This window comes from Oncorhynchus gorbuscha, linkage group LG06 (genome assembly GCF_021184085.1).
Source record: "Oncorhynchus gorbuscha isolate QuinsamMale2020 ecotype Even-year linkage group LG06, OgorEven_v1.0, whole genome shotgun sequence".
Lineage (NCBI taxonomy): Eukaryota > Metazoa > Chordata > Actinopteri > Salmoniformes > Salmonidae > Oncorhynchus > Oncorhynchus gorbuscha.
Genome location: NC_060178.1, coordinates 55,217,885 through 55,243,347, shown reverse-complemented (window position 1 = coordinate 55,243,347; position 25,463 = coordinate 55,217,885). Strand labels below are relative to the sequence as shown.

General features: G+C 41.2%; 2 protein-coding genes across 4 annotated transcripts; both read right to left on the bottom strand.

Moving 5' to 3' along the window:
- LOC124038104 (myopalladin-like) lies at positions 1–3,363 on the bottom strand. The gene is made up of 2 exons (XM_046353571.1): positions 3,130–3,363; positions 1–1,584 (listed from the first exon to the last, which is right to left on the bottom strand). Exon 2 carries the CDS (start codon positions 1,581–1,583, stop codon positions 360–362), a length of 1,224 nt encoding a protein of 407 aa, XP_046209527.1. The 5' UTR covers position 1,584; positions 3,130–3,363; the 3' UTR covers positions 1–359.
- A 640-nt stretch (positions 3,364–4,003) lies between these two features.
- Positions 4,004–25,408, bottom strand: LOC124038102 (CDK2-associated and cullin domain-containing protein 1-like). Of its 3 annotated transcripts, XR_006839302.1 has the most exons (11): positions 24,936–25,408; positions 16,607–16,733; positions 10,589–10,691; positions 10,333–10,428; positions 7,091–7,186; positions 6,517–6,619; positions 6,308–6,397; positions 5,913–6,051; positions 5,673–5,716; positions 5,458–5,541; positions 4,004–5,271 (listed from the first exon to the last, which is right to left on the bottom strand). XR_006839302.1 is itself a non-coding variant. In XM_046353568.1 (10 exons), exons 1-9 carry the CDS (start codon positions 25,255–25,257, stop codon positions 5,674–5,676), a joined length of 1,119 nt encoding a protein of 372 aa, XP_046209524.1. In that variant the 5' UTR covers positions 25,258–25,408; the 3' UTR covers positions 4,004–5,541; position 5,673. The 3 variants fall into 3 exon arrangements, 2 of the variants coding, with proteins under 2 accessions (XP_046209524.1, XP_046209525.1); XM_046353568.1 differs by having other exon boundaries at positions 4,004–5,541; XM_046353569.1 differs by lacking the exon at positions 7,091–7,186 and having other exon boundaries at positions 4,004–5,541; positions 24,936–25,406.
- Between the last annotated feature and the right edge of the window lie 55 nt (positions 25,409–25,463).

Sequence of the window (25,463 nt, the reverse complement as noted above, 5' to 3'; positions counted from 1 at the left end):
AGAAAAAGGGGAAGGAACCTAAAAAGACCAGCAGGGGGAAAACGAACAGAAGGAAAAGCAAAATGACAAGACAATATAAGACAAAACATGACACACCAGGCCTTTAAGCTGACTTTAGCCACTGTAACTCTTTTAGATAGGATTAGCTAAAGTTAGCAGTGGCTATTTAAATACATTTTAACTACGGATGACAGTTTCTCTTTGCCCCATAAACTTCTTTCAGACGAAGTCTAAAAGTCGAGGTATGTGTAAAAAAAAAAAAAAAAAAAAAAAAGGGAAGATATCCTTTAAATTAAGAAGATATGAAACTTTGGCTACCTAGACACTAACATTCAGTGAGGTTGACCGTTTGGTTAGCCTTACCGGACTTCGGGCATGGGGAGTCCTCGAACAATGCAGTCCAGCTGTACCTTGCTGCCCTCCAGCACCTCCCTGCTTTTCAGTTTTTGGATGAAGTGAGGGGGCTCACAGATGGAGTCGGCTGTGTACACCCCGGGGGTGATCTCCACCAGGGCAGGGCTTTCAGCCTCATCATACTGCTCCTCAGTAGTCCTCCAGTCCTGCATGGGGATGTAAGCATGCCCAAACCCTGGATCCATGCCCAAACCCTGGACTTCTGATGGCTGAATGCTGAAAGGATTAGTAGGCCTCTCCATCTCCATTTCCGTTTCGAAGTCTTGGAGAAGAATGGTTCGTTCCCTGTTGTCTGCATTCAGGGAGTAAACGCTCCCATCCACTTCACCCTTGTTGGCTCTGCTCCTATGAGTTTTGCATGATCTGGGCCGTATCCTTTTGGAGCTGTTAGCCTTGAACAGAGAGGAGAGCTCCTCGATGAAGTCTGCTGCCTTGTTGAGGAACTCCTTCTTGGACTGGGTCCCCAGGCCGTACTCTGAAGTGTTCATCCCCCTAGCCCCTGGCCTCTTAAAGTCCTCAAAGGCCTCCCTGGCCACCCAGTTGTTCTTCATTGTAATGTCCTGGATGATGGACGGTGGGAACGTCTGTCTGTCTGTCCTCATTCCGTTGTCCTGAATGGACGGTGGGTACAACTCTCTGTCTGTCCCTGTGTCGTTGTCCTGGATGGATGATTGGGACAGTGGATATTTCTGTCTGTCGGTCCTTATTGCGTTGTCCTGAATGGACATTTGAGATGGCTGATATATCTGTTTGTCTATCCTTATCACATTGTCCGGTATGGACAGAGGTGAGAATGACCGTCTCTCTGGGAAAAATATTGCATGGGTGTCGGGAGTGTTGGATGCAGTGGAGGTGACAGAAGGGGTGACCGGGGCCTTGAACTCTGTCCTCTCCTCGCCGGCCTCGTGCCCGATAGCCTGACAGGCCAGGTTGACACTCTTATCCAGTTCTTCCTGGTTCAGGAAGGCTGAGAGGTCTGGGATCTGGGGTTGGGGCTTGTCCTGCCCCGCGGAGTCCTCCGCCTTGCCTTTGAGCACATAGACCAGGTGCCACGAGGAGTCGGAACGGCTCATGCCGCTGTGTCTCTGGTGCGCCCTCGCTTCGGCCAAGTAGTTCTCTCTCAAGAGCTGAGACAATGATGTAGGCTGGTTCACATTGTTCTCTTGCATGCTGTTGGGAAATAAGAGGGTTTCATACTTTAACTTGATTGTGACTCATTTTAGTGTGTCAGTGCATAATGTATTCCCCCCTGTGAAAATTCATAATTACACTTCCATTTAAATTTGTTCAGACATGAATCATTTAGAAACTTATAATAAATCAATGTTTCTACATTCATTGAATATTTGACAGAAATAATGCAATCTGTGTTCCACTTGTGGCTCACAATAAATTCCTATTCTAGCATTCATTATTACCTTGCTTTTCCCAATCTTCTGTCTTTCAATTGCAATGAAAATGCACAGTATACCATGCACAAATAACACTCCCCCAAAAACTGTCTTTCTTTGGAATGTTGGATCATAATTCTCCCACAAAATCAGCAAGTAGCCACATGGCTTGGAATAAGGGCACAGTAACAAACGTGACTAGTGAGTGCAACTGCTCAATATGACTAATTGTTTCAATGACATACAAAATATCTTGTTTCCATATTCATTGCCCCCCCCACCCCAAAAAAGAAAGAAAATTAAGACTAGAGCATCATTGCCATTTGAACAATAATTACAAGCCTGCCAATGCAGAAAAAAAGTGTTAACCCAGTTCAAAACCACAATGCATTCAATACGACTTAAAAATAGTACTCCATTTTAATTTCAAAACATCTTAAACTCCGTAGCCCCAGACAGAGATTAGTTTCATGCATGAACATTGGATCGTGCCCAACTTTTCAGTGCATTTAAGATATGTTTCTTTCATCGTGTCCAGCCTTTAAACAGCTTTTTGGCTCTGAGTAGTTATTGAATCCAGAAATGGGATATGGTACACAGATGCTACTGACACTCAAATCTGTGCAATTAAGAGAGGCAGCAATGCCCTTCTAATAGACCTGCAGCTGCTGTATACACGAATCCTTTGCAAACAGCCTCCAAGCCCCCCAAGTCATATCTAATTATAGTAAGGGCTCAGTTTACAAGAATAAGAAAAAAGTCCTCCTGGTCTTCTGTGCACTCAACAAGGATTTGATCACCTACCAAAACTCAAATGACACATAAATAATTTTGTGTGAGTTTATGAGGGTGATACTGAACACTTAGAAAAACACTACGTCACCCCCCTCACAGACAGACCCTGGCTTAAATCAGCAGCACTGCATGCCCAGGTTCATGGTAGAATTAATAAGACACATAAGTCACTTCAAATTCAATGATATAAGCCCATGCTTGACCAATGAAGTAGGTTTATGTCAGACTTGCTGAGTTTACTGTACATACCAATTAATATGTGGGGCAGCGTGTAGCCTCGTGGTTAGAGAATTGGGCCAGTAACCGAAAGGCTGCTGGATCAAATCCCTGAGCTGACAAGATAATAATTATGCCCCTGAACAAGGCAGTAAACCCACTGTCCCCTGCTAGGCTGTCACTGTAACTAAGAATGTGTTTTTAACTGACTTGCCTAGTTAAATAAAGGTTTAAAAATATATAAATATGCAGTTGATGTATGAACCCAAATGAGGGTCAATGAACAAGAGATAATTGGGGTTGGGTGTTTTACCTTCAAATAAACCCCAGCGGGCCCCGGCTGGAGCTGGCGGTAAAATCCTCGGAGCGCACCTGTGCTCAAAGAGAGGGGATTCCAGTCTTCCAGTGGTGGCCACCTGGGAAAATGTGGACACGGGGCAACTGGCCCAGATGGATTCCCAATTTATTGCACAGAGTTAACCTTGGAGTTTACTGGAAAATATGGAGGCAAGTAGCTAGGGCAACCTGCCACCAGTAAAAGTAGTGACATTTGTTAGCACACTAGTCGCATGTTATTTTGGGATGACCAGGACCATGTGCCTGAGTGGCATCCCAGTTCATTGGCCAGTGGGGGCGTTCTGGAAAGAGATTCCTCCTCCGGAAGAGAAGCACCGGTCAAAGCACGACCACTCCACTGAATTAGAAGCCCCTTGTTGAGCCTCCGACACACTAGGGTTAACACAGCGGATTACTGGTGTTGATTAACAGCACTGTAAGTGCTCTCTGTGAACTAGCTGAAGGGGAATTATCATAGAGCCCTGTCAAATATATTGACTAATGATTATATACACATACTGCGTCATTCAACTAAGACATGCAAGCACAAATTTATCAGCATTAATAAACAAAACAAAGATCAAGCATTGTTCAAGGGAGCACTGAAATAAAGGCATGCTGCTGGACCTCTTCTTTGATACTAACACAGTAAATACTACTTAATGAATACAACAATTACCTGCACCTGAGTGTCTTGTGTTGATTTTCTCCTTTTTAATGCATTGTTTAAGCTCGTCAGTGAAAAGTCTTTATTCACAGTACTAATTAACTTTCAAAGAGAAACTCTACTCTGCCCACAAGATCCTACTGCTGCCATCAACCCCCAGTGATTCCACAGGTGATAATATACATCCTTTTCAAGATTTGTTTATTGAAAGTAAAACTGTACATAAGACAATGAGTGTGCCATCTCCAACATCTTCAAATATCACATTACACTTAAAACAGTGCAAAGAACTGTATCAAATACTTCCATTTTAACATCAACCACATGTAACAAAGGTAAATCTGTACATTGATCATTACCACAATGAGACTGGATCGGTTTACATCATCAGGAACTGGAGAGAACACAGGGATGATTTTAATTAACTCCACCTACATCATTTGACATAATTATTGTAACCAAATTCACAACAGTTTCAAAATTGTATCCTAATCAATTGGCTCAGTGACTTGGTACAATGGGTAAGCTAATGCAGATACAGCAGCAACATGGGGAGACTATTATTTTATTATTTTAGAACAGGGAATAAGAACATTGTGAATCATCTTTGGCATGCTTGGTAAATACGATCTGGTTCAAAAACAAAAGCAATAAAATATAAATGTTGTAGAAAATATACCTTTAAACAATTACCGACATAACCTATTCAGTTATAACCAAAACTTTAGGCAGTCATTGTAAATGTGTTAACTGACTTGCCTAGTTAAATTAAATTAAAAATACTCCTATTTTGTATGCTAACAAGCTTTGTTGCCGTTTCATACCCATTGAGAAAGAAATTGTTATACAGGACATATTTTATCCTGTAAGTTCCAGATAAACCATTGCTTACAAAGTTGCCTAAACATCAAAAATAGAATGAAATGCATACCTAATTGGGTATGTGCCACTGTAGAACTTTCTTAAATTCAAGAGGAAATATTCCCACTTCCCAGACCCTAGTCTTTCATTTACAGACGTTAACATATCTGACTGATACAAAGTGACACAATTTGTTCCTATCCAAACAACTGTCAATATTAATTACACAGACCAGACACAGACCAGACAGACAAAAATCAAGTGTTCTACACAACAACAGATGAGGAATAGCAGCAGACTGTCATAGTTACTGAATCAGATCAATCAGACCAAAAACAGATCAGGGAGGTCCAGGTTAGAGTTATGTTCATTAGGCACAAAGTGGAAGAAAACGGACAAACAGAGGAACCACCTGTATTTGTCCAATCAGAAACACTCCTTTTGTTTTCCACTGTAATTCATGTTTTCCGCGGCATATCCTAATGAACACGACCCATAATTGACACAGTATGTGGTCAAACTGGGAATCATGCCCCATCCACCTGGTTAATGGCAACTTGAATATCCCAACAAAGCAGAGCAGAAGGCACACTTTAATGGAGAAAATAAGAACAAATACATTAAACTACATAATACCTTAACAATAAAGAAGATGGATTCATCACCAAAAGCTGACAGAATCATTATGAATTCACTGTGCTTTTCAAAAAAGAGGCAAAGAAAGCAGTGTCCACTATGACTCTTGCGGGTCAAAAACGAGCCCATGCTTATGCTCACCCACTGCACTCAGCATCAGAGAATCTTAATCGGCTCAGTGTTTTGTGAATTTGGGTTGAGCCAGGTTGATGACTGTCTGAGCACCTGTAAAAAACAACAAAACAGTTATTCATATTTTTGTACATATTTTTCAATAGGCCAATTACAAGTCATATGCAAATGAAGTGTCATTTTGCTATTCAAAAGCAAGCAATGTATGTATGCATCAACCTTACTCTATGCAGACTCCTCGCTGGCTCTCTTGCGAGACTGGTCACCTCTGCAAAATAAAAGGAAGCATCGTCAAAAACCAGGGTTGTGTTCATTAGGCACAAAACACAAGAAAACGGTCCAAAACAGGGATGTACTATCTGAACTTGTCTAATAAGAAACGCTCACTAACGTTTTCCTAAAGGACACTACCCTGGGAGAAGTATTATTATTATTTTAGCTAAACTCTGCCTTATAACACTAACCTGGGAAAGCCATTCAGAGAGAGCTCCATTTGTAGTTTCTGGTCATGAGCAGCATAGTCAGAGAGCTGGGATTCCACTGTTGGCGGGTTGATTTGAGGGATGAATCCAGAGAAGAGAGCTGGGGCTAAATGTACCCAATCTGAAACAGGAAGCCAATAGTCATTATAATAGATGTCATAACACATACAGGGCAGGTGTTTTATAGTGAATGGTTACCTCTCCAACTTCAAGTCGAAGTAGTGCAAATCAGAGTAATCTATATTTCTCACAGTTTTGATTAGTGCTACACTCGTGTTTGACAGTTACATTAGTTAAACATTTCACTAGTGGATGTAACTATTTAGGTAGCAGCATGTCTTGTGGAATTTTAAATAAAGACAGAAAGGAAAGGGCACCTGGCCGAAGAGTATACAGGCCTTTCACGACACTGGCCATTGTTGAAGGTCTGACTTGAAAAGGCATGGAATGGGCTTCGAGGAGGAGAGCTAAAGGATGACAGAAGAAAATAAAATAATAATTAAGCATCAACACAATTTTAAAAGATGAGTAATAAGCTAGATATTTTGGGTTTGATTTGCAAAGTTGACCAGTCCACTGTACTCACGTATCAGCATGTTCACATGTTTTTCTGCAACATGATCAGTAAAAAGCTTCATGAGATCTTCTCGCAGGTGTCGGTTTAGCTTCGTTTCAATGTAGAACTTATTCTTAGAAATGAAGAAGAAAAACATGCTCGTATGTAGGGTTGCACATTTTGGGGAAGTGGAGGTAGAAACTTTCCGTGGGAATTAACAGAAATAAATGGGAATTAACGGGAAAATATGGGAATGAAAATTAATGCCGTTTAAATGTAGATGTTTTTTTGCATTAGATATATTTACCATATCATATGGGAGACAAACATAAACATTTTACCTTTATCATAAGTAGACAATGGCAAATGATTCAATCCTTCCAATATAAAAAAAACAAACAATTTAGTTATGAATTGAACTTTAATTAAATGAGTTGACTCTTCACATGGGATAATTTCACTGAACAACAAAAGAAAGAGAATACTGAATGATCCACTGCATCTCCCAAAAACATTCTCAGACCCACTGTCTCCAGGTCATCTACAAGTCCATGCTAGGTATAGCGCCTTATCTCAGTTCACTGGTCACGATGGCAACACCCACCCGTAGCACGTGCTCCAGCAGGTGTATCTCACTGATCATCCCTAAAGCCAACACCTCATTTGGCCGCCTTTCGTTCCAGTTCTCTGTTGCCTGTGACTGGAACGAATTGAAAAAAAAAAAAAAAAAAAAATCGCTGAAGTTGGAGACTTTATCTTCCTCACCAACTTCAAACATCTGCTATCTGAGCAGCTAACCGATCGCTGCAGCTGTACATAGTCGATCGGTAAATAGCCCACCCAATTTTACCTACCTCATCCCATACTGTTTTTATTTATTTACTTTCCTGCTCTTTTGCACACCAATCTCTCTACCTGTACATGACCATCTGATCATTTATCACTCCAGTATTAATCTGCAAAATTGCAATTATTCGCCTACCTCCTCATGCCTTTTGCACACAATGTATATAGACTCACCCCTTTTTTTCTACTGTGTTATTGACTTGTTAATTGTTTACTCCATGTGTAACTCTGTGTTGTCTGTTCACACTGCTATGCTTTATCTTGGCCAGGTCGCAGTTGCAAATGAGAACTTGTTCTCAACTAGCTTACCTGGTTAAATAAAGGTGAAATATTTTTTTTTAAATAAAATAAAAACATACATCTGTAAAATGATAGTCCAGAAACTAAAGCATTTGGTTGTCTTCCTTTCAGGCTTCCATGTCATCTCCCTGGACCTCCTCAATGTCCACCTCTTGAAAATCAGACTGAGGGCTCATCTACTCTGTCACTTTCCAACCTTGTTAAAGACGGCTCGTTGTCAGGCTCAAAAAGCCTCATATTTGCCCGGATGGCCACCAATGTTTCAACCCTTTTATTGGTCAGCCTGTTGCATGCTTTGGTGTGTGTGTTCCCTAACAGGGACCAATTGCGCTCTGATGCGGCTGATGTTGGTAGAATTTGGAGGTTGATTTCGGCAACAGGGGAAAGAGCCTCAGATCCACAAAGTCCCTTCCACCAGGTGGCTGATGAGATATGTTGGCATGACTGCCATATTGCATCTCCATCCCAATGCCCTTGCTTGGAAGTGTACTGTACTTCGCCAGACTGCCAAGAACCATGCCCTTATCCAGGCCAAGGTGGCGAGACACGGTAGTGAGGATACCATAGGCCTGGTTGATCTCAGCACCAAACAGGATGTTCTTGCAAGCATACTTGGGGTCCAACATGTACACCGCGGCGTGTATGGGCTTCAGGTAGAAGTCTTCACGCATTTTTAAATGCATTTCAGAATTGCAGTTTCCTCTGCTTGGAGCAACAGTGAAGTGGGCAGGGCAGTACAGATTTCTTCTCTTACATCTGCAAGCAGGGTCTGAACATCAGACAGGATGGCATTGTCTCCCTCAATCCGTGCAATGGCTAGTGCTATAGGTTTCAAGCTACTTACCACTCCCTCCCAAAATACATAATCCAGGAGGATCCTCGGCAGACTGATATGGCCATTTCTTGGAGAGTCTCCTTCTCCTCCAGGAGACTTTCAAACATGATGACAACACCACCCCAATGGGTGATGCTGGGCAGCTTCAATGTGGTGCTCTTATTCATCTCACTTTGCTTGGTGAGGTAGATTGCTGCTATAACTGGTTGACCCTTCATATACCTAACCCTTTCCTTGGCTCTCTCGTAGTGTATCCATTGTTTTCAGTGTCATGGTATCCTGGCGGAGCAGATTCAATGCATGAGCAGCACAGCCAATTGGTGTGATGTGAGGGTAGGACTCCTCCATTTTAGACCAAGCAGCCTTCATGTTCGCAGCATTGTCTGTCACTAGTGCAAATACCTTCTGTAGTCCAAGGTCATTGATGACTGCCTTCAGCTCATCTGCAATGTAGGGACCGGTGTGTCTGTTGTCCCTTGTGTCTGTGCTCTTGAATACTGGTTGAGGGGACGAGATGATGTAGTTCATTATTCCTTGCCCACAAACAAATCGACCACCCATCAGAGATGATTGCAATACAGTCTGCTTTCTCTATGATTTGCTTGACGACTTTCACTTGAATTCTGCATCCAGCAAATGCGTAGATAAAGCATGTCTGGTTGGAGGGGTGTATGCTGGGCAAAGAACATTCATAAATATTTTCCAATAGACATTGCATGTGAGCATCATAGGTGAACCAGTTGCATACACAGCTCTCTTTCTCTGACTACGTTCCTCCATTGAGTCAAAAAAACTTCTGATTCCAGGAGGACCATGAGCTGTTGCTATCGATAAGGTGTCCGATTCATCATTTTCACCTTGAATAGAAGTAGAGGGACTTTTGTCAGAGGTTGCTTGTTGTGAGCCATGAGGGAACTTTATGCACTTGGCCAGATGATTCTGCATCCTTGTTGCATTCTTCACATATGATTTGGTACAGTATTTGCAAATGTACATAGCTTTCCTTCTACATTAGCTGCAGTCTAATGTCTCTACACATCAGATAGTGCCTGTGGTATTTTCCTGTAAAGATTAGAAAAAGTCTTTACAGGAAAATTTTAAATTTTAAAAAACAACTACAATTCCATGTACAGGTAAATAGTTAAGCAGTTAGACTAAACAACTCCTTTGTAAGATACCCATTTTAAAATGAAATGTATGGAAACAGGTGAATTAACACTCCCCAGTTAGCAGGCTGAAGCAAGCTAAAAACCCACATGGTAGCAAAAACTAAAATTGTTAAGTTAGAAATGATTTATACACGCTTTGCAGTAGGCTACTATTTACAAGTTAACAAAGAAATCATGTCATATAAAATATAATCACCCCACCCAGTATTGTAATCAAAACTTACCAGAAAGCATGTAGTCCTTGGCTCAGACAGTGTAGTAGTGTGGGCTCAATAGCATTTAATTAGTGTGCAAGATCTTGAGAATCAAGATCCATGTGATGTGATGGAAGAATGCACTGTGCATGCAGAGGGTTGCAATTCCATTGAATTGGGGATAGTTTAACCGAAATATGCCACAAGACCTAGAATTGCCTTGTGTATCCCACAAAAAAGTTTCACTGTTATAAGCTAACTTTTTTTGATTAATTTAAGCTAAATTCCCGGGCTTAACTTCATGGAAAATGTCCAGAAAAATTCTGCAAATTTACCTGGAAAGTTTCTGACCCTTTGCAACCATACTTGTATGAAAGGAGTATATGATTAAGGTCTGCACTGAGTATTGACGGAGTAGACTTTATCTGTATCCAGGAAACAGGCCCAAAAATATTTAATGGAAAGAATATTCAAAGGATGAGCACTTCATCAGGATACATACCATGTAGATGAATACAGGAACTATGCATTGAAGAGCATCTGTGTACTGAGTCAGAGCAATGTTAAAATGCTCAATGAAATTCCCTGGTGGAACAATCTGATAAAAGAGAATAAATTATCAGTGTTAATTTACTTTTCAGGTATTTACACAACAAAAAATGCAGTGAAAGGGGCATACTATCTGTACAATAAGAAACACTCGTTTTTGTTTTCCATTGTAAATCTTTGAACAAGACCCAGGTTCTGTTTTCACTTACTTGTAAATCAGATGAAACTTGTTGAAGATGGGTAGTAATCTTCAGCATCAAGTCTTTGTACAGTAGCTCTGAGTGCTGTTGACAAACACACTTGTACACATAACTGAAAAAGGGAAAGGAAAATTACCATTAAAACTTTAACAAATGTGACCGGCCGGCTCGAACTTATGAGCAAAATTTGAAATTGTGTTTTTTACATTGGATAAAAGTAGCAACTCAGAGCTATAAATTGGTATATCATACAATACAGTTGAGCAACAATGGGAAAGTAATTCTGCTTTCAAAGTTGATAAACTTGTAATCTCACTTTTGAGAAAATTGTCTTGAATGTTTTGGTACACCTACTGGAGAGCTCTTTTTTTATCTACACCTATTCAGCATCATTCACACCCTCTAAAGCCTTAGCCCCACCTATCTCTTTAAGGATTCACATATTTACATTTACATTACATTTAAGTCATTTAGCAGACGCTCTTATCCAGAGCGACTTACAAATTGGTGCATTCACCTTATGACATCCAGTGGGACAGTCACTTAACAATAGTGCATCTAAAACTTAGGGGGGTGGGGTGAGAGGGATTACTTAACCTATCCTAGGTATTCCTTAAAGAGGTGGGGTTTCAGGTGTCTCCGGAAGGTGGTGATTGACTCCGCTGTCCTGGCGTCGTGAGGGAGTTTGTTCCACCATTGGGGGGGCCAGGGCAGCGAACAGTTTTGACTGGGCTGAGCGGGAGCTGTACTTCCTCAGTGGTAGGGAGGCGAGCAGGCCAGAGGTGGATGAACGCAGTGCCCTTGTTTGGGTGTAGGGCCTGATCAGAGCCTGGAGGTACTGAGGTGCCGTTCCCCTCACAGCTCCGTAGGCAAGCACCATGGTCTTGTAGCGGATGCGAGCTTCAACTGGAAGCCAGTGGAGAGAACGGAGGAGCGGGGTGACGTGAGAGAACTTGGGAAGGTTGAACACCAGACGGGCTGCGGCGTTCTGGATGAGTTGAAGGGGTTTAATGGCACAGGCAGGGAGCCCAGCCAACAGCGAGTTGCAGTAATCCAGACGGGAGATGACAAGTGCCTGGATTAGGACCTGCGCCGCTTCCTGTGTGAGGCAGGGTCGTACTCTGCGGATGTTGTAGAGCATGAACCTACAGGAACGGGCCACCGCCTTGATGTTAGTTGAGAACGACAGGGTGTTGTCCAGGATCACGCCAAGGTTCTTGGCGCTCTGGGAGGAGGACACAATGGAGTTGTCGACCGTGATGGCGAGATCATGGAACGGGCAGTCCTTCCCCGGGAGGAAGAGCAGCTCCGTCTTGCTGAGGTTCAGCTTGAGGTGGTGATCCGTCATCCACACTGATATGTCTGCCAGACATGCAGAGATGCGATTCGCCACCTGGTCATCAGAAGGGGGAAAGGAGAAGATTAATTGTGTGTCGTCTGCATAGCAATGATAAGAGAGACCATGTGAGGTTATGACAGAGCCAAGTGACTTGGTGTATAGCGAGAATAGGAGAGGGCCAAGAACAGAGCCCTGGGGGACACCAGTGGTGAGAGCGCGTGGTGAGGAGACAGATTCTCGCCACGCCACCTGGTAGGAGCGACCTGTCAGGTAGGACGCAATCCAAGCGTGGGCCGCGCCGGAGATGCCCAACTCGGAGAGGGTGGAGAGGAGGATCTGATGGTTCACAGTATCGAAGGCAGCCGATAGATCTAGAAGGATGAGAGCAGAGGAGAGAGAGTTAGCTTTAGCAGTGCGGAGCGCCTCCGTGATACAGAGGAGAGCAGTCTCAGTTGAATGACTAGTCTTGAAACCTGACTGATTTGGATCAAGAAGGTCATTCAGAGAGAGATAGCGGGAGAGCTGGCCAAGGACGGCACGTTCAAGAGTTTTGGAGAGAAAAGAAAGAAGGGATACTGGTCTGTAATTGTTGACATCGGAGGGATCGAGTGTAGGTTTTTTCAGAAGGGGTGCAACTCTCGCTCTCTTGAAGACGGAAGGGACGTAGCCAACGGTCAGGGATGAGTTGATGAGCGAGGTGAGGTAAGGGAGAAGGTCTCCGGAAATGGTCTGGAGAAGAGAGGAGGGGATAGGGTCAAGCGGGCAGGTTGTTGGGCGGCCGGCCGTCACAAGACGCGAGATTTCATCTGGAGAGAGAGGGGAGAAAGAGGTCAGAGCACAGGGTAGGGCAGTGTGAGCAGAACCAGCGGTGTCGTTTGACTTAGCAAACGAGGATCGGATGTCGTCGACCTTCTTTTCAAAATGGTTGACGAAGTCATCTGCAGAGAGGGAGGAGGGGGGAGGGGGCGGAGGATTCAGGAGGGAGGAGAAGGTGGCAAAGAGCTTCCTAGGGTTAGAGGCAGATGCTTGGAATTTAGCGTGGTAGAAAGTGGCTTTAGCAGCAGAGACAGAGGAGGAAAATGTAGAGAGGAGGGAGTGAAAGGATGCCAGGTCCGCAGGGAGGCGAGTTTTCCTCCATTTCCGCTCGGCTGCCCGGAGCCCTGTTCTGTGAGCTCGCAATGAGTCATCGAGCCACGGAGCGGGAGGGGAGGACCGAGCCGGCCTGGAGGATAGGGGACATAGAGAGTCAAGGGATGCAGAGAGGGAGGAGAGGAGGGTTGAGGAGGCAGAATCAGGAGATAGGTGGGAGAAGGTTTGAGCGGAGGGAAGAGATGATAGGATGGAAGAGGAGAGAGTAGCGGGGGAGAGAGAGCGAAGGTTGGGACGGCGCGATACCATCCGAGTAGGGGCAGTGTGGGAGGTGTTGGATGAGAGCGAGAGGGAAAAGGATACAAGGCAGTGGTCGGAGACTTGGAGGGGAGTTGCAGTGAGGTTAGTGGAAGAACAGCATCTAGTAAAGATGAGGTCGAGCGTATTGCCTGCCTTGTGAGTAGGGGGGAAGGTGAGAGGGTGAGGTCAAAAGAGGAGAGGAGTGGAAAGAAGGAGGCAGAGAGGAAAGAGTCAAAGGTAGACGTGGGGAGGTTAAAGTCGCCCAGAACTGTGAGAGGTGAGCCGTCCTCAGGAAAGGAGCTTATCAAGGCATCAAGCTCATTGATGAACTCTCCGAGGGAACCTGGAGGGCGATAAATGATAAGGATGTTAAGCTTGAAAGGGCTAGTAACTGTGACAGCATGGAATTCAAAGGAGGCGATAGACAGATGGGTAAGGGGAGAAAGAGAGAATGACCACTTGGGAGAGATGAGGATCCCGGTGCCACCACCCCGCTGACCAGATGCTCTCGGGGTGTGCGAGAACACGTGGGCGGACGAAGAGAGAGCAGTAGGAGTAGCAGTGTTGTCTGTGGTGATCCATGTTTCCGTCAGTGCCAAGAAGTCGAGGGACTGGAGGGAGGCATAGGCTGAGATGAACTCTGCCTTGTTGACCGCAGATTGGCAGTTCCAGAGGCTACCGGAGACCTGGAACTCCACGTGGGTCGTGCGCGCTGGGACCACCAGAGTAGGGTGGCCGCGGCCACGCGGTGAGGAGCGTTTGTATGGTCTGTGCAGAGAGGAGAGAACAGGGATAAACAGACACATAGTTGACAGGCTACAGAAGAGGCTACGCTAATGCAAAGGAGATTGGAATGACAAGTGGACTACACGTCTCGAATGTTCAGAAAGTTAAGCTACGTAGCAAGAATCTTATTGACTAAAATGATTAAAATGATACAGTACTGCTGAAGTAGGCCAGCTGGCAGTGGGTGCGTTGTTGACACTACACTAATCAAGTCATTCCGTTGAGTGTAATAGTTTCTGCAGTGTTGCTATTCGGGGCTAGCAGGCTAGCTAGCAGTGTTGTTTACGTTACGTTGCGTTAAAAGAACGACAATAGATGGCTAGCGAACCTAGAAAATCGCTCTAGACTACACAATTATCTTTGATACAAAGACGGCTATGTAGCTAGCTAAGTAGCTAGCTACGATCAAACAAATCAAACCGTTGTACTGTAATGAAATGAAGTGAAAATGTGATACAACCTGTGAATGCGACCGGGTAGTTGAGTTCTATACAGAAGACGTTGGCTAGCGTTGGCTAGCTGTTGGCTAGCTAGCAGAGTCACCTACGTTAAGGACGACAAATAGCTGGCTAGCTAACCTCGGTAAATTAAGATAATCACTCTAAGACTACACACTCTAAACCTAAACAACACAATTATCTTGGATACGATGATACGATGATACGAAGACAGCAAAGACAGCTATGTAGGTAGCTAACACTAAACTAATCAAGTCGTTCAGTTGAGTGTAAAAGTTTCTCAGTGCAGCTAATCAGTGGACGTTAGCTAGCTGGCTAGTGAAGACTACGTTAGGACGGCGAAATACGATAATTACGCAATTATCTTTGATACAAAGACGGCTATGTAGCTAGCTGAGAAGAAATTGCTAAGATAAGGCAAATCAAACCGTTGTGATATAATGAAATATAATGAAAAAGTTATACTACCCGTTGGAGCGACGTGCAGATGCGACCACTCGCTCCAACCGGAACCGGTTAAACAAACAAATATTTCAAGACACTCGTAAACGCAGAGCGTTGTCAGATTGTCAGTTCGTAAATTCAGAGCGTTCAGAGAGCACACTGGACGTTCTGGCCGTGGAGTAGGGTTGATCTGAGCGTTCTAACCTAACAGCAGCATTCAAGCTAATTGGCTAACGTTGGCTAGCTACTTCCAAACACAAATGAGAGAACAGCTACTCTGACCATTTTACTCACCCTAGCAGAGCTGGTTAGCCTGTTTTTATGTTATCCAGAGCATTGATAACTGCAACTGTACTGCTGACAATTTAAAATATATATATTTTTTGCCAAGGTTTACTGACACCGGACATATTCAACGGGTGTTGAGTGTACGTAAATCTGTCAGTTATTCTGCTCTCTGGCACACTCAGACGAGAGTGCTCTGAAATCGAAGTAGATAGCCAGAGCGAATTTACCAGCTGTGTCTATCGACAGTTGACATCATTAACATTCTATTGAAATGGTTACTTGCATAGTGGAGTCTTTTGTTTAGACATTTAGCTTGCTAGCTAAACAATGAACCATAATCCCAACTCCTAATGTCACTACCCTGTATGAATCTGCATGTAGCTAACCAACCAGGTAGCTAACATTAGGCTATAATAACTAGCCATGTAAATGGCTCTGCAATACAAATAATAACAATAACTACACAGAACATACACAATGTTAGGTAGTGAGCCAGCCAGCTAACATTAGCTAGCTAGCTAGCTTACAGTACACTAACTTGAAATTAAAAGACTTTGGCAAAATTAGAAATGTCTCATATCTGAAAATGCAGCTAGCAAGACTATTTTACCGGCATACATGGATGGACGCTTCTCCCTCTCTGTCATGAAATGCTATGGTTGCCCTTAGTTTGAATCCGGGGACAGACATTTTATATATATCTGCATATTTGAAATCAAATGCCGGAATTTTCTCCATCTCCTTAGCCATCACTCTAATTCCAAAACATGGTCCTCCAGAAAGTAGAAAGCAACACTTATGCAGTTCTGCTACGTGATATTTTATTTTATTTTAAAGCTGCGTTAGAAAGAATTACCTACATATACTGACCAGCTCATGTTATAGACAGAAGCATCCTACATGGCAGAACAGTCCAAAACACATCTCTCGGCATGTCCAGCCCACTCATTATCTCAGCCAGTCATGGCTAGTGGGAAGGTTTCTGTCTTTTTCTGTGGCTAATCTAACTAAGCCTGTAATTTAACAATTGTATTTGTATTTACAGATGGCATACATGTTTGTTATTAAGGCACATGAAAGTTCACATGTTCTACAAGGCATTTCTGCCCAAAAATGTATTTAGATTTTTTTTTAACTACATTTACGTTCAAATGACTTTCCTGTGAAGTAGTGATGCGCGATATATGCCTAGTTTCCTGAAACGAGTCACAAATGGCAATATCTCCCCTCAGAATTCTCACACAAGTAGTACAGCAGTTCCATGTCTTAATTTCTTTCAAAGCTACATAAGATATCAATACAGTCAGACAGTTTGTGTCTCACCTGTATATCTGCTCATATGAAATGGAGATGTGGTCCATTGGGTTTTGTGTCAGCAGGTGGTCAATGGCTTTCTCCAGGTTCGGCCAGTATGTGGTTCTATAGTCCTCTTCGGTCATTACATTCATTACTGAAACACAAAATGATCAAGATTAGGTTATTTTCATAACAACACGAACCCTAGCTCTGCCCTGACATGACAATAAAATGAATTCCAAACAAGGACTGTCCAACTGAACAGTACACGGGTCATTAGCTAAGGAATGCTCAACTCTGTTCTCCATATATCGAGGCTGAGTTGAGCTTTAATAACTGGTTGTGGGATTTGATAGCAACAACATTTAGTCAAAGTCAGCCAATTCCTCTAAAAATGTCAAATCTGAAAACGCTTCAGCAGGGTGCTGAAATTCATACTTCTAATAAAAACATATTTAATACAACCACCAAATGTTTCCTCATTTGTGTTGCTCAGCGCATGTGCCAATTTAGCTGAGGAACCCTTAACTCCTTTGTCTTATATTTAGGCAGAGATGAGTTTTAATTACTGGTCACAGGATTTTGCTAGCAACAACTTTGAGTCATCAGTTGATTCTTGTAAAAATATAAATTCTGAACACACTTTGTTGTACCTATATTTGTCCTGTACAACTGCAGTGCTTACACAGTGTGGTGAAATTCAAACTTCTAATAAACTTTTATCGAATACAACCACCGAATGTTTCCTCATTGCTGGTACTACGTAAGCCGAGATTCAATTGGGTCTGTGCAATCCGGTATCCTTGGGACGTCTCTACCCTAAACCTAACTTTAACCCGTACCTTAACATTAACCATAACCCTTACCGTAACCACTTAAACATTTAAACTTCAATGGGGTAGGGACATCAAGGATCCCGGATAGCACGGACCCAATTGAATCTCAATAAGGAAAAAGTTGGTGGTTGAATTCGCTAAAAGTTTCTATTAAAACTTGGAATTTCTGCACCATGAGGAAGGACCACAGTTGTACAGGTCAAATATAGGTAAAGATAAGAATTTACTGATGGTGACTCAATGTTGTTGCTAGCAAATCCTACGACCAGTTATTGAAACTCAACTAAGCCTCTATATAAGAGAACGGAGTTGAAGCCTCTATATAAGAGAACGGAGTTGAGGGTTCCTATTTTTTAAAGTAAATACCACAAACTCATGTCGGGAAAAGAAAAAGGCGAAACTAATCTACGCCCGTTCTGATAAAAACCTTAGGGCATCTAGCCTTGGGGGATGCCTTGCTTGAAAACACCCTCCTTCCTTGCTCCTGGCCTGCCCCTTCCACCAATCCAATTGTTTCTTATGGACAGAAAAGAGCAGAAGCTCTGAGTTGTCCGATCAGGTCCATTGTCCACTGAAGCGGTTCCTTAGCTAGTGCCAATTGAATCTTATCGTACGTAGTACGAGCAACACAAATTAGGAAAAAGTCAGTGGTTGTATTCAACAAAAGTTTATTAAAGTATGAATTTCAGCTCCCAGTACAGACCACAGTTCTTCAGGTCAATCATAGGTAAGCATTATCAGAATTTACAAGTACTGACTGAAGGTTTCTATTGCCCCAGGTTTATTCAACAAAAGCAATGTGGCAAAAAATGCATTTGCAACATCTGTAATTGAAACGGCAGATATAGGAGATAAACAACATTTCATCCATGGGACAGGGGTGTTTTTTCTTTTGTCTAACTTACTTTATTGTGAAAAATTAATTATGGAAACTGTTTTTCTAATAAATGATGATTGCCGAATAATTTTCAAGGTACACGGGGCACATGACGTAACTATAAACTCTACTCCACATTTAAAGATGCACTATGAAGAGGTGCCAAGATGGCGGCTTGAACAGACGCTTTTTTACCAAGCTCCATACCAAACCTCAGAAAGATTGTGAAAAAAACAAGTTTACAGTCATTACTATTACTGTTTTTATTTGTTCAAGATATAAGACTTGTCCTGTGAATGGAAAAATAATTTGATCATTTATTTCAGCATGTCCAAGCAAAGTTGTGACAAAAAAAGAAAGGAAGAAGTTAGCCGTTCTATTGCTAATCAACAAGAGAGAAACGTGCTTATAGACAACTGCCATAACTACGCTTGGCCTATGGATAATATCATGCTTTCGAATGCTGTTGAAGATTACGAATTCCCCTCTTTACCGGTTACGTGCAAACCTCCACCCTCCAAAACTCTGACATCGTGGCTACCCTCTCCTTACTCATCAACTCCAGGTCTGACACCATTGAGAAAAATGGTAAGCGAGAACAGCATGGTTATCGAAGGCTTGAAAAAGACTGCAGTTCGCATGTGGTGAAATCGAGGATGTGAAAATGAAAGTGGCAAAAGTTGAAAAAAGTGTGGAAAAGAATAACAATGTCTACCATAGACGTCTCAATGATCTGGAACAATACACAAGAAGATGGAACCTGAGACTCTACGGCTTGCAAGAGGTGGAGAATGAAGATGTGCGTGGAGAGGCTATCCGCATCTGCCAAGAAGTTATGCCTGCAGAGAAGAACAAAGTTGGTGATACCATCGACGTCGTGCATCACCTCGGTAAGAGGCAACAGCAAAATGATTCAAGACCAAGGGGTATCATCATCCTCTTCACAGACAGATTATACAGGGATGCTGTCTGGAAAGCTGCTAGGAAGAACGCCTTCCTTCAGAGCCACAGTCTGCTTTTCGCCGAGCATCTCAGCCCGGAGGACATAGAAAGAAGGAACAAGTTGTGGCCAACGATCAACATAGCACAAAGTGAGGGAAAGGCTGCTTACTTCGTGAGAGAACAAAGCTTCAATGGTTCAGAAATCCATATTCCTCTCTAAAATCTCACCAGATGTTACAGATTGATGGTTTCAGCCATGGTATTCTCATTTTCTTTATATTGCTTACCTAACAAGCATCAGGTGACTATTTTTCGGAATACTCGGGTACTTCAATTTAATAGTTTGTTCTTGTATGACCACAAGACCTATTTTGTTTACAAACTTTACAAAGACTGAAAGCTGTATTTATTTTTGAACTAAGATACTGTTTTAAAGGGCATACAGGTCTACTCTGACTTTACACGGTTATTGTTCTATTGACTTATTAATACTTAATTCCACGTGAAAAAGGTCTTAGGAACATGTATATGTAAAACATTTTTTATTCAAAAGTTTTATGATCCGTTTTTATATGCACCCTTTAATTTAAATTATTATTTTGTATTTTATTTCTCAGAATAGTTCCTGATTACACTAAAGAGGGTTTTTAGTATCTCTTACTACAAGAACCCTTGGTTTGGTCTTGAACATAATTTTCAGTTGAGTTGAATTTCAAAGCCGGACAACATCTAGCTCAAAGTTTATGGTTTAAGCTATTTTCACTTTAAGTTGACTTAAATGGTGCAGATCTCGGTTCCTTATCGTTTACTGCTCCTATGTCTTTGATTCATCCTACTACAGTTTATACTTTTATATAATCTTTGTTGTTTTGTCTTGGTCTATAGTTTCTCTTAATGCTAGGGGTTACAAAACAATGTGAAGCGCAAGGCCTTATTTTTATTTGCTAAACAATTTCAAACAGATTTTTGCTTTTTTCAAGATTCTCACTCAATTTCGGCTGATGCCAACTTATGAAGGTCGCAGTGGGGCAACAATATTTGGCTTTCCCATGGATCTGAACGTTCCGCTGGTGTCACTACAATGAAAAATACCTTTGGTGGTAATATTCTACACTCGGAATGTGACCCCTTTGGTCACTTTATTTGTCTTGTGATCGGTTACAATGACATTACGCTCATTACTGTAAACTTCTACGGGTACAACACCAAACATGAGAATGATGAATTGCTTGAATCTATAGATACACTTCATTGGGTATCTACATTTCCCAATTCGTTATTATTGATAGGAGGGGACTTTAACATTACTATAGATAATTCAACTCATAGATGGGCCCCCAGGTAGGCCAACCAACCAGAATTTGGGTTTAATACTTTTTATGGAAAAGTTTGATCTTACTGATATATGGAGAGAGAGGTTTCCGGCTGACAGATCATTCACTTGGAGTAACAAAACAGGTTCCAGACAATCCAGAATTGATTTTTGGCTTATATCCAAATGTATTGATAGTGAGTGTGTTACTACAAATATTTGTACTACTCCCCTCACAGACCAAAGGGCCATTTACATTGATAAAATATTTACCCCTGATACTAACCTTGGTAGAGCATCCTACTGGAAGCTATAAATAGCTCATTATTAAATAATGATATGGTTCAATTTGAGGTTAAAGATCTGCTCTCACAATTTTGGGAAAGGGCTTGTGAAGAAAAATCTTATTGCAAGAACTGGGAGCTCTTTAAATTTGAGGTGTCCAAATACCTTAGAAAATATAGTAGTAATCTTGCTAAGACCAGAAGAGCTGAGGAGGAAAAGGTGATCATTAAGATAACCCCTTTCTCAGAGGTCCCCAGCCGGCCTCTCGGGGGAGGAAAAGATGGAACTAATTGAGTTACAAAAAACTGGATAATATATATAGATTAAAAGCAGAATGAGCCTTTATTAGATCTAGGAAAAATGGATTGAGGAGGGACAAAATAATTCATCCTATTTCTTTAGACGTGAGAAATTTCACTCTAAAAATAACACTATCCATAAATTAAACATTTATGGTGATATTACAGATGACCAAAAATGAATCGCTAAATACTGTAGCAATTTTTACAGAAAATTGTATGGCTCTACATACTGTCAGGAATCCACAGATGTGTTTTTTAACTCACTGAATAATGTTCACTATCAGTGATATAGAATCTAAACAGTGTGATGAACGCATCAAAGTTGAAGAGATTATAGAGTCTATCAAACATCTAAAGAACAATTGATCACCAGGTGTTGATGGAATTACATCAGAATTTTACTAATTATTTTCTGAACAAGTAGCTCCCTTCCCATTCGAAGTCTTTTTAGAGAGTATTAAAAACAATGTTCTCCCTCCTACAATGAGTCAGGGGTTAATAACACTGATACCTAAGTCTAAAAAATAAGTGCTGCTCATCGATAACTGGCGTCCAATTTGTCTTCTTAATAATAACTATAAGATATTAGCCTTATTACTTGCAAAAATAATTAAAGAATTCTTGGATGCAATCATTCATGAAACACAGTCTGTTAGAAATAGGTCTATTTCTCATGAAGCCAATGTCAGACTAGTAGACTATTAGACATACTTGACTACTCAGACCTAATAACCGAGGATAGCTTCAAATTATTTTTAGATTTTTATATAAAGCATCTGACACAGTAGAGCATCAGTTCCTCTTCCACTCCCATGAGAGACTTGGCTTTGGGGATTTTTTTTCTGTAACACTATTAAGACTCTTTATGCAAATATTAACAGCTCTATCAAATTGAAATATGATTTCACCTAGATTTGAGTTAAAGAGAGGAATTAGGCAAGGTTGTCCTATCTCTCCGTACCTATTTTTATTAATCACCTAACTTCTTACAAATGATTTAAATAACAGTCCTGTACAAGGTATTTCCATAGCTGGTAAAGAAATTATTATAAGCCAGCTGGCTGACGATACTACACTTTTTCTGAAAGAAGCTAACCCCCCCAAAAAGTAAGACGCTAATCGATCAATGTGATACAATCCTTTTCCAAAGTGTCTGGTCTATATCTTAACATTAATAAATGTGAACTCATGGCTGTCAAAGATTGTGTGACACCTTCATATTATGGTATTCCAGTAAAAGAAGAACTTACATATTTAGGCATAACCATTACAAAAGGATCAGAAGTCTAGAGGCTTACTAGATTTTAACCCTCTTATTTAAAAAAACAGAAGAAGCTAAATAAATGGCTATAGAGGTACTTATCTTTAAAACGGTAGAGTCCTAATAACCAAGGCTGAAAGTATCATTATATCTTGACAGTAAAATAAGCAAGGAGATAGACCAGATGCTTTTCAACTTTCTGTGGAGAACCCGTACCCATTACATTAGGAAAACTGTTGTAATGAACACTTATGAGAATGGTGGGCTGAAGTTTCTGGACTTTACAACCTTAAATAATACTTTTAAGGTCAATTGGATAAAAACATTTCTAAGAAGACCCACTTCTATCTGGAATTTTATTCCTCATCATGTCTTCTCTACTTTTGGTGGCCTGAACTTGTTTTGTTGTTTTGCAATTATAATATTGGCAGAGTTCCAGTGAAACTTTATACTTTTCATCAGCAGGTTCTCTTGTCATGGTCATTATTTATAAACACAATTATTTCTCCACACATATATTATATGTGGAATAATCAGGATATATTGTATAAAAATACTTCTTTGTTTGGTTCCGAAATAATATCCTATTGGTGAGCCAACTGGTAAATGCAGAGGGTCTTTTACTCAGTTTTAAGGAATTCTTATCACTTTACAAGGTCCCTGTAACACCTAAAGATTTTGCAATTGTTTTAGATATCATTCCCTCAGGTGTTGCTCTATTGTTCAGGAACGTGTCAAGACCTGACCCTCAGAGCCTACCTTCTATTGACCCTGCTGACTCATCAGTAGGAAAGATTTGTTTCTCTTTTGGTCTATTCAACAACAGAGCGATACGAACCTTGGTTCAGCAGGATGTTGTATCTATACCTTATGTCATGCCTTATTGGAATGGATTTATTTATCTGTTGGAAAAAGTTTCAATGTTGCCACACACATACCTACTTGTTAACAAAATTAAGGAAGTTTCCTTTAAAATTATTCATAAATGTTATCCTGCCAACCATTATATGAAGACGTTTAAGGAAAACAACTCAAATGGCTCCTTTTGTAATGACCACCCAGAAACAGTGTTGCATATTTTTTGGCATTGTATTCATGTAAGAAAACCGTGGCAAGACATCCGTAGATTTATAAATGAACACTTTTATGAAGGTCTTACACTATTGTGGAGAGATGTACTGCTTGGATTCTTTACCTACGATAGGAATAAGCTGAAACATTATGTACTTCATTTTATTATTCTTTTGGCCAAATTTCATATTCACAAATACATTTTGTTTTCTTACCCTACAAAAAGAAATTGAACTGTATTTTAAAAGACAACTAAATACTCTCCTAACGAAAAAGCTGTTAGAATTATAAGTGTATGTATGTCCCTTAAGGTCCTTGTGATATTGTACCCTCTAGCTCAATTGTCCATTGTTTATAATCTATATATACACTTGTGTACCCTCATGTATTGTCTGTATTGATTTGTTGTTAATAAAAAAATAAAAAAATATATAAAAAGATTCACTATGAAGAAATCGCTCCCCCATTTCCTGGTAGCTAAAAGTTCCCCTATTTTCAGTTTGTGACAAAACAAGCAAGTACTGTGTAGATAATCATTGCACCATCTAAACCACTGAAATATTTTCCCTTAACCAATAATATTGTACTTTCAGCTGGTGTACAAAATTGAAAGTAAAAGAACAAAAACTAAACTTACGGGGAAGCATATTAATATCCAACATAGAATATATCTACTGCTTCTTAGACATGCATTCAATGAGAATGACAGATCTATAACACACATTTCTGAGAATTTTGGTCAAATCCCCAAAACATTACATAGTGCAAGTTGAATTCTAAATGCCTACTACATGCAAAATCTACTTTTTCAACTATACAAATAATGTTTCTTTGTTGTACAACGATAATCCTGACGCCTAAATTGCTTTTATGGTTGGTTGGCAAGTTTCAACGTCCAATTATTTCAAATCTACAAGAGTGCAAGTTTCACCATGGCACGAACCGTGCCGATATGTTAGCCGAGACATGAAACAGATAGGACATACAGGCGGTCGCCAATTTATTATTGCACAATTTGCCTAAACGGACCAATGGAAACACTTCAAACACTACATTTGTATTTGATACCTGATTTTTGCGGGGGGTTGTTGTTGGTGTGACGTCATTACGTCGAGCTGTTTTTATCGACAATGCAGTTCAATAGAAACGCACCGTAAGCAAGCAATTGGCGCATCTGTTTTCAAAATGTCGCCAAATAAATAAATAATAATCACTCGATAAGTTAATGGAAACATACCTAGTGTTGTTGCTAACAAATCTCTTCACCTAATATCAAAACTTCGCCTCGATATAAGAGAACGTAGTTGAGCGTTCCTCAGCTAAAAGGTCATATAGTAAGTAGCCAACTTCCTCCACTGACGTTTAGGCCAAAGGCAATGCCATGGAATATTTGCATGACCAACTACATTCCCATCCCATATCAGTAAGTCAAAAACATGATAAACATTAAACACGATGCGTTCAACTTACGAAACTTCGAGGCGGAGTTCAGGGTCAGTTTCCCTGCGATGGAAGCTGGCGAGGCACTGTCAGTCTCGCTGGTGTCACTGTTCACGCTGTTAGAGTCTGAATCCACGAACTTTGAACCACTGCTGGAACTGGAACAAATATTTGCGTGGTTCTCCTGCGCCGCTACATCTCGCGTGCCCAGAACCGGAAAAATTGGTAGGGTCTGGGGTTCATTTGACAGTTCGGTCCTGAGATAGTGAACTTGTCCACTGGCACGGTTTTCACAGTAGTTATGGTTGTGGTCGTCATTTAGACCAGAACTTTCTTCTTCCATGTCCTCCATGCTTTAGCCTGTCAAGTTGTCTAATGAAAATCTTCATGAATTTGAAGTTTGGTAAGAAGAATTATGTTTTTAGAGCACCATCGCTTTTGCACCTTGTATACGCTAGCTGCTGTATGGGGAAGTAAATTAAATGTTTTACGACACTTTGCAGCATTTGCTTTTAGGCAGAGCCTTAACTGGCGATCGTCACTAGTTACCACAGCCAC

What these genes read in the sequence shown, in the direction of transcription:
- LOC124038104 (XM_046353571.1), bottom strand. Translation starts at nt 1,583, where the DNA reads ATGCAAGAGAACAATGTGAACCAGCCTACATCATTGTCTCAGCTCTTG.
- LOC124038102 (XM_046353568.1), bottom strand. Translation starts at nt 25,257, where the DNA reads ATGGAGGACATGGAAGAAGAAAGTTCTGGTCTAAATGACGACCACAAC. An exon ending in GAACTCCGCCTCGAAGTTTC is followed by an intron (nt 16,734 to 24,935) that starts GTAAGTTGAACG and finishes TTTGTGTTTCAG; the next exon opens with TAATGAATGTAATGACCGAA. An exon ending in TCATATGAGCAGATATACAG is followed by an intron (nt 10,692 to 16,606) that starts GTGAGACACAAA and finishes TCCCTTTTTCAG; the next exon opens with TTATGTGTACAAGTGTGTTT.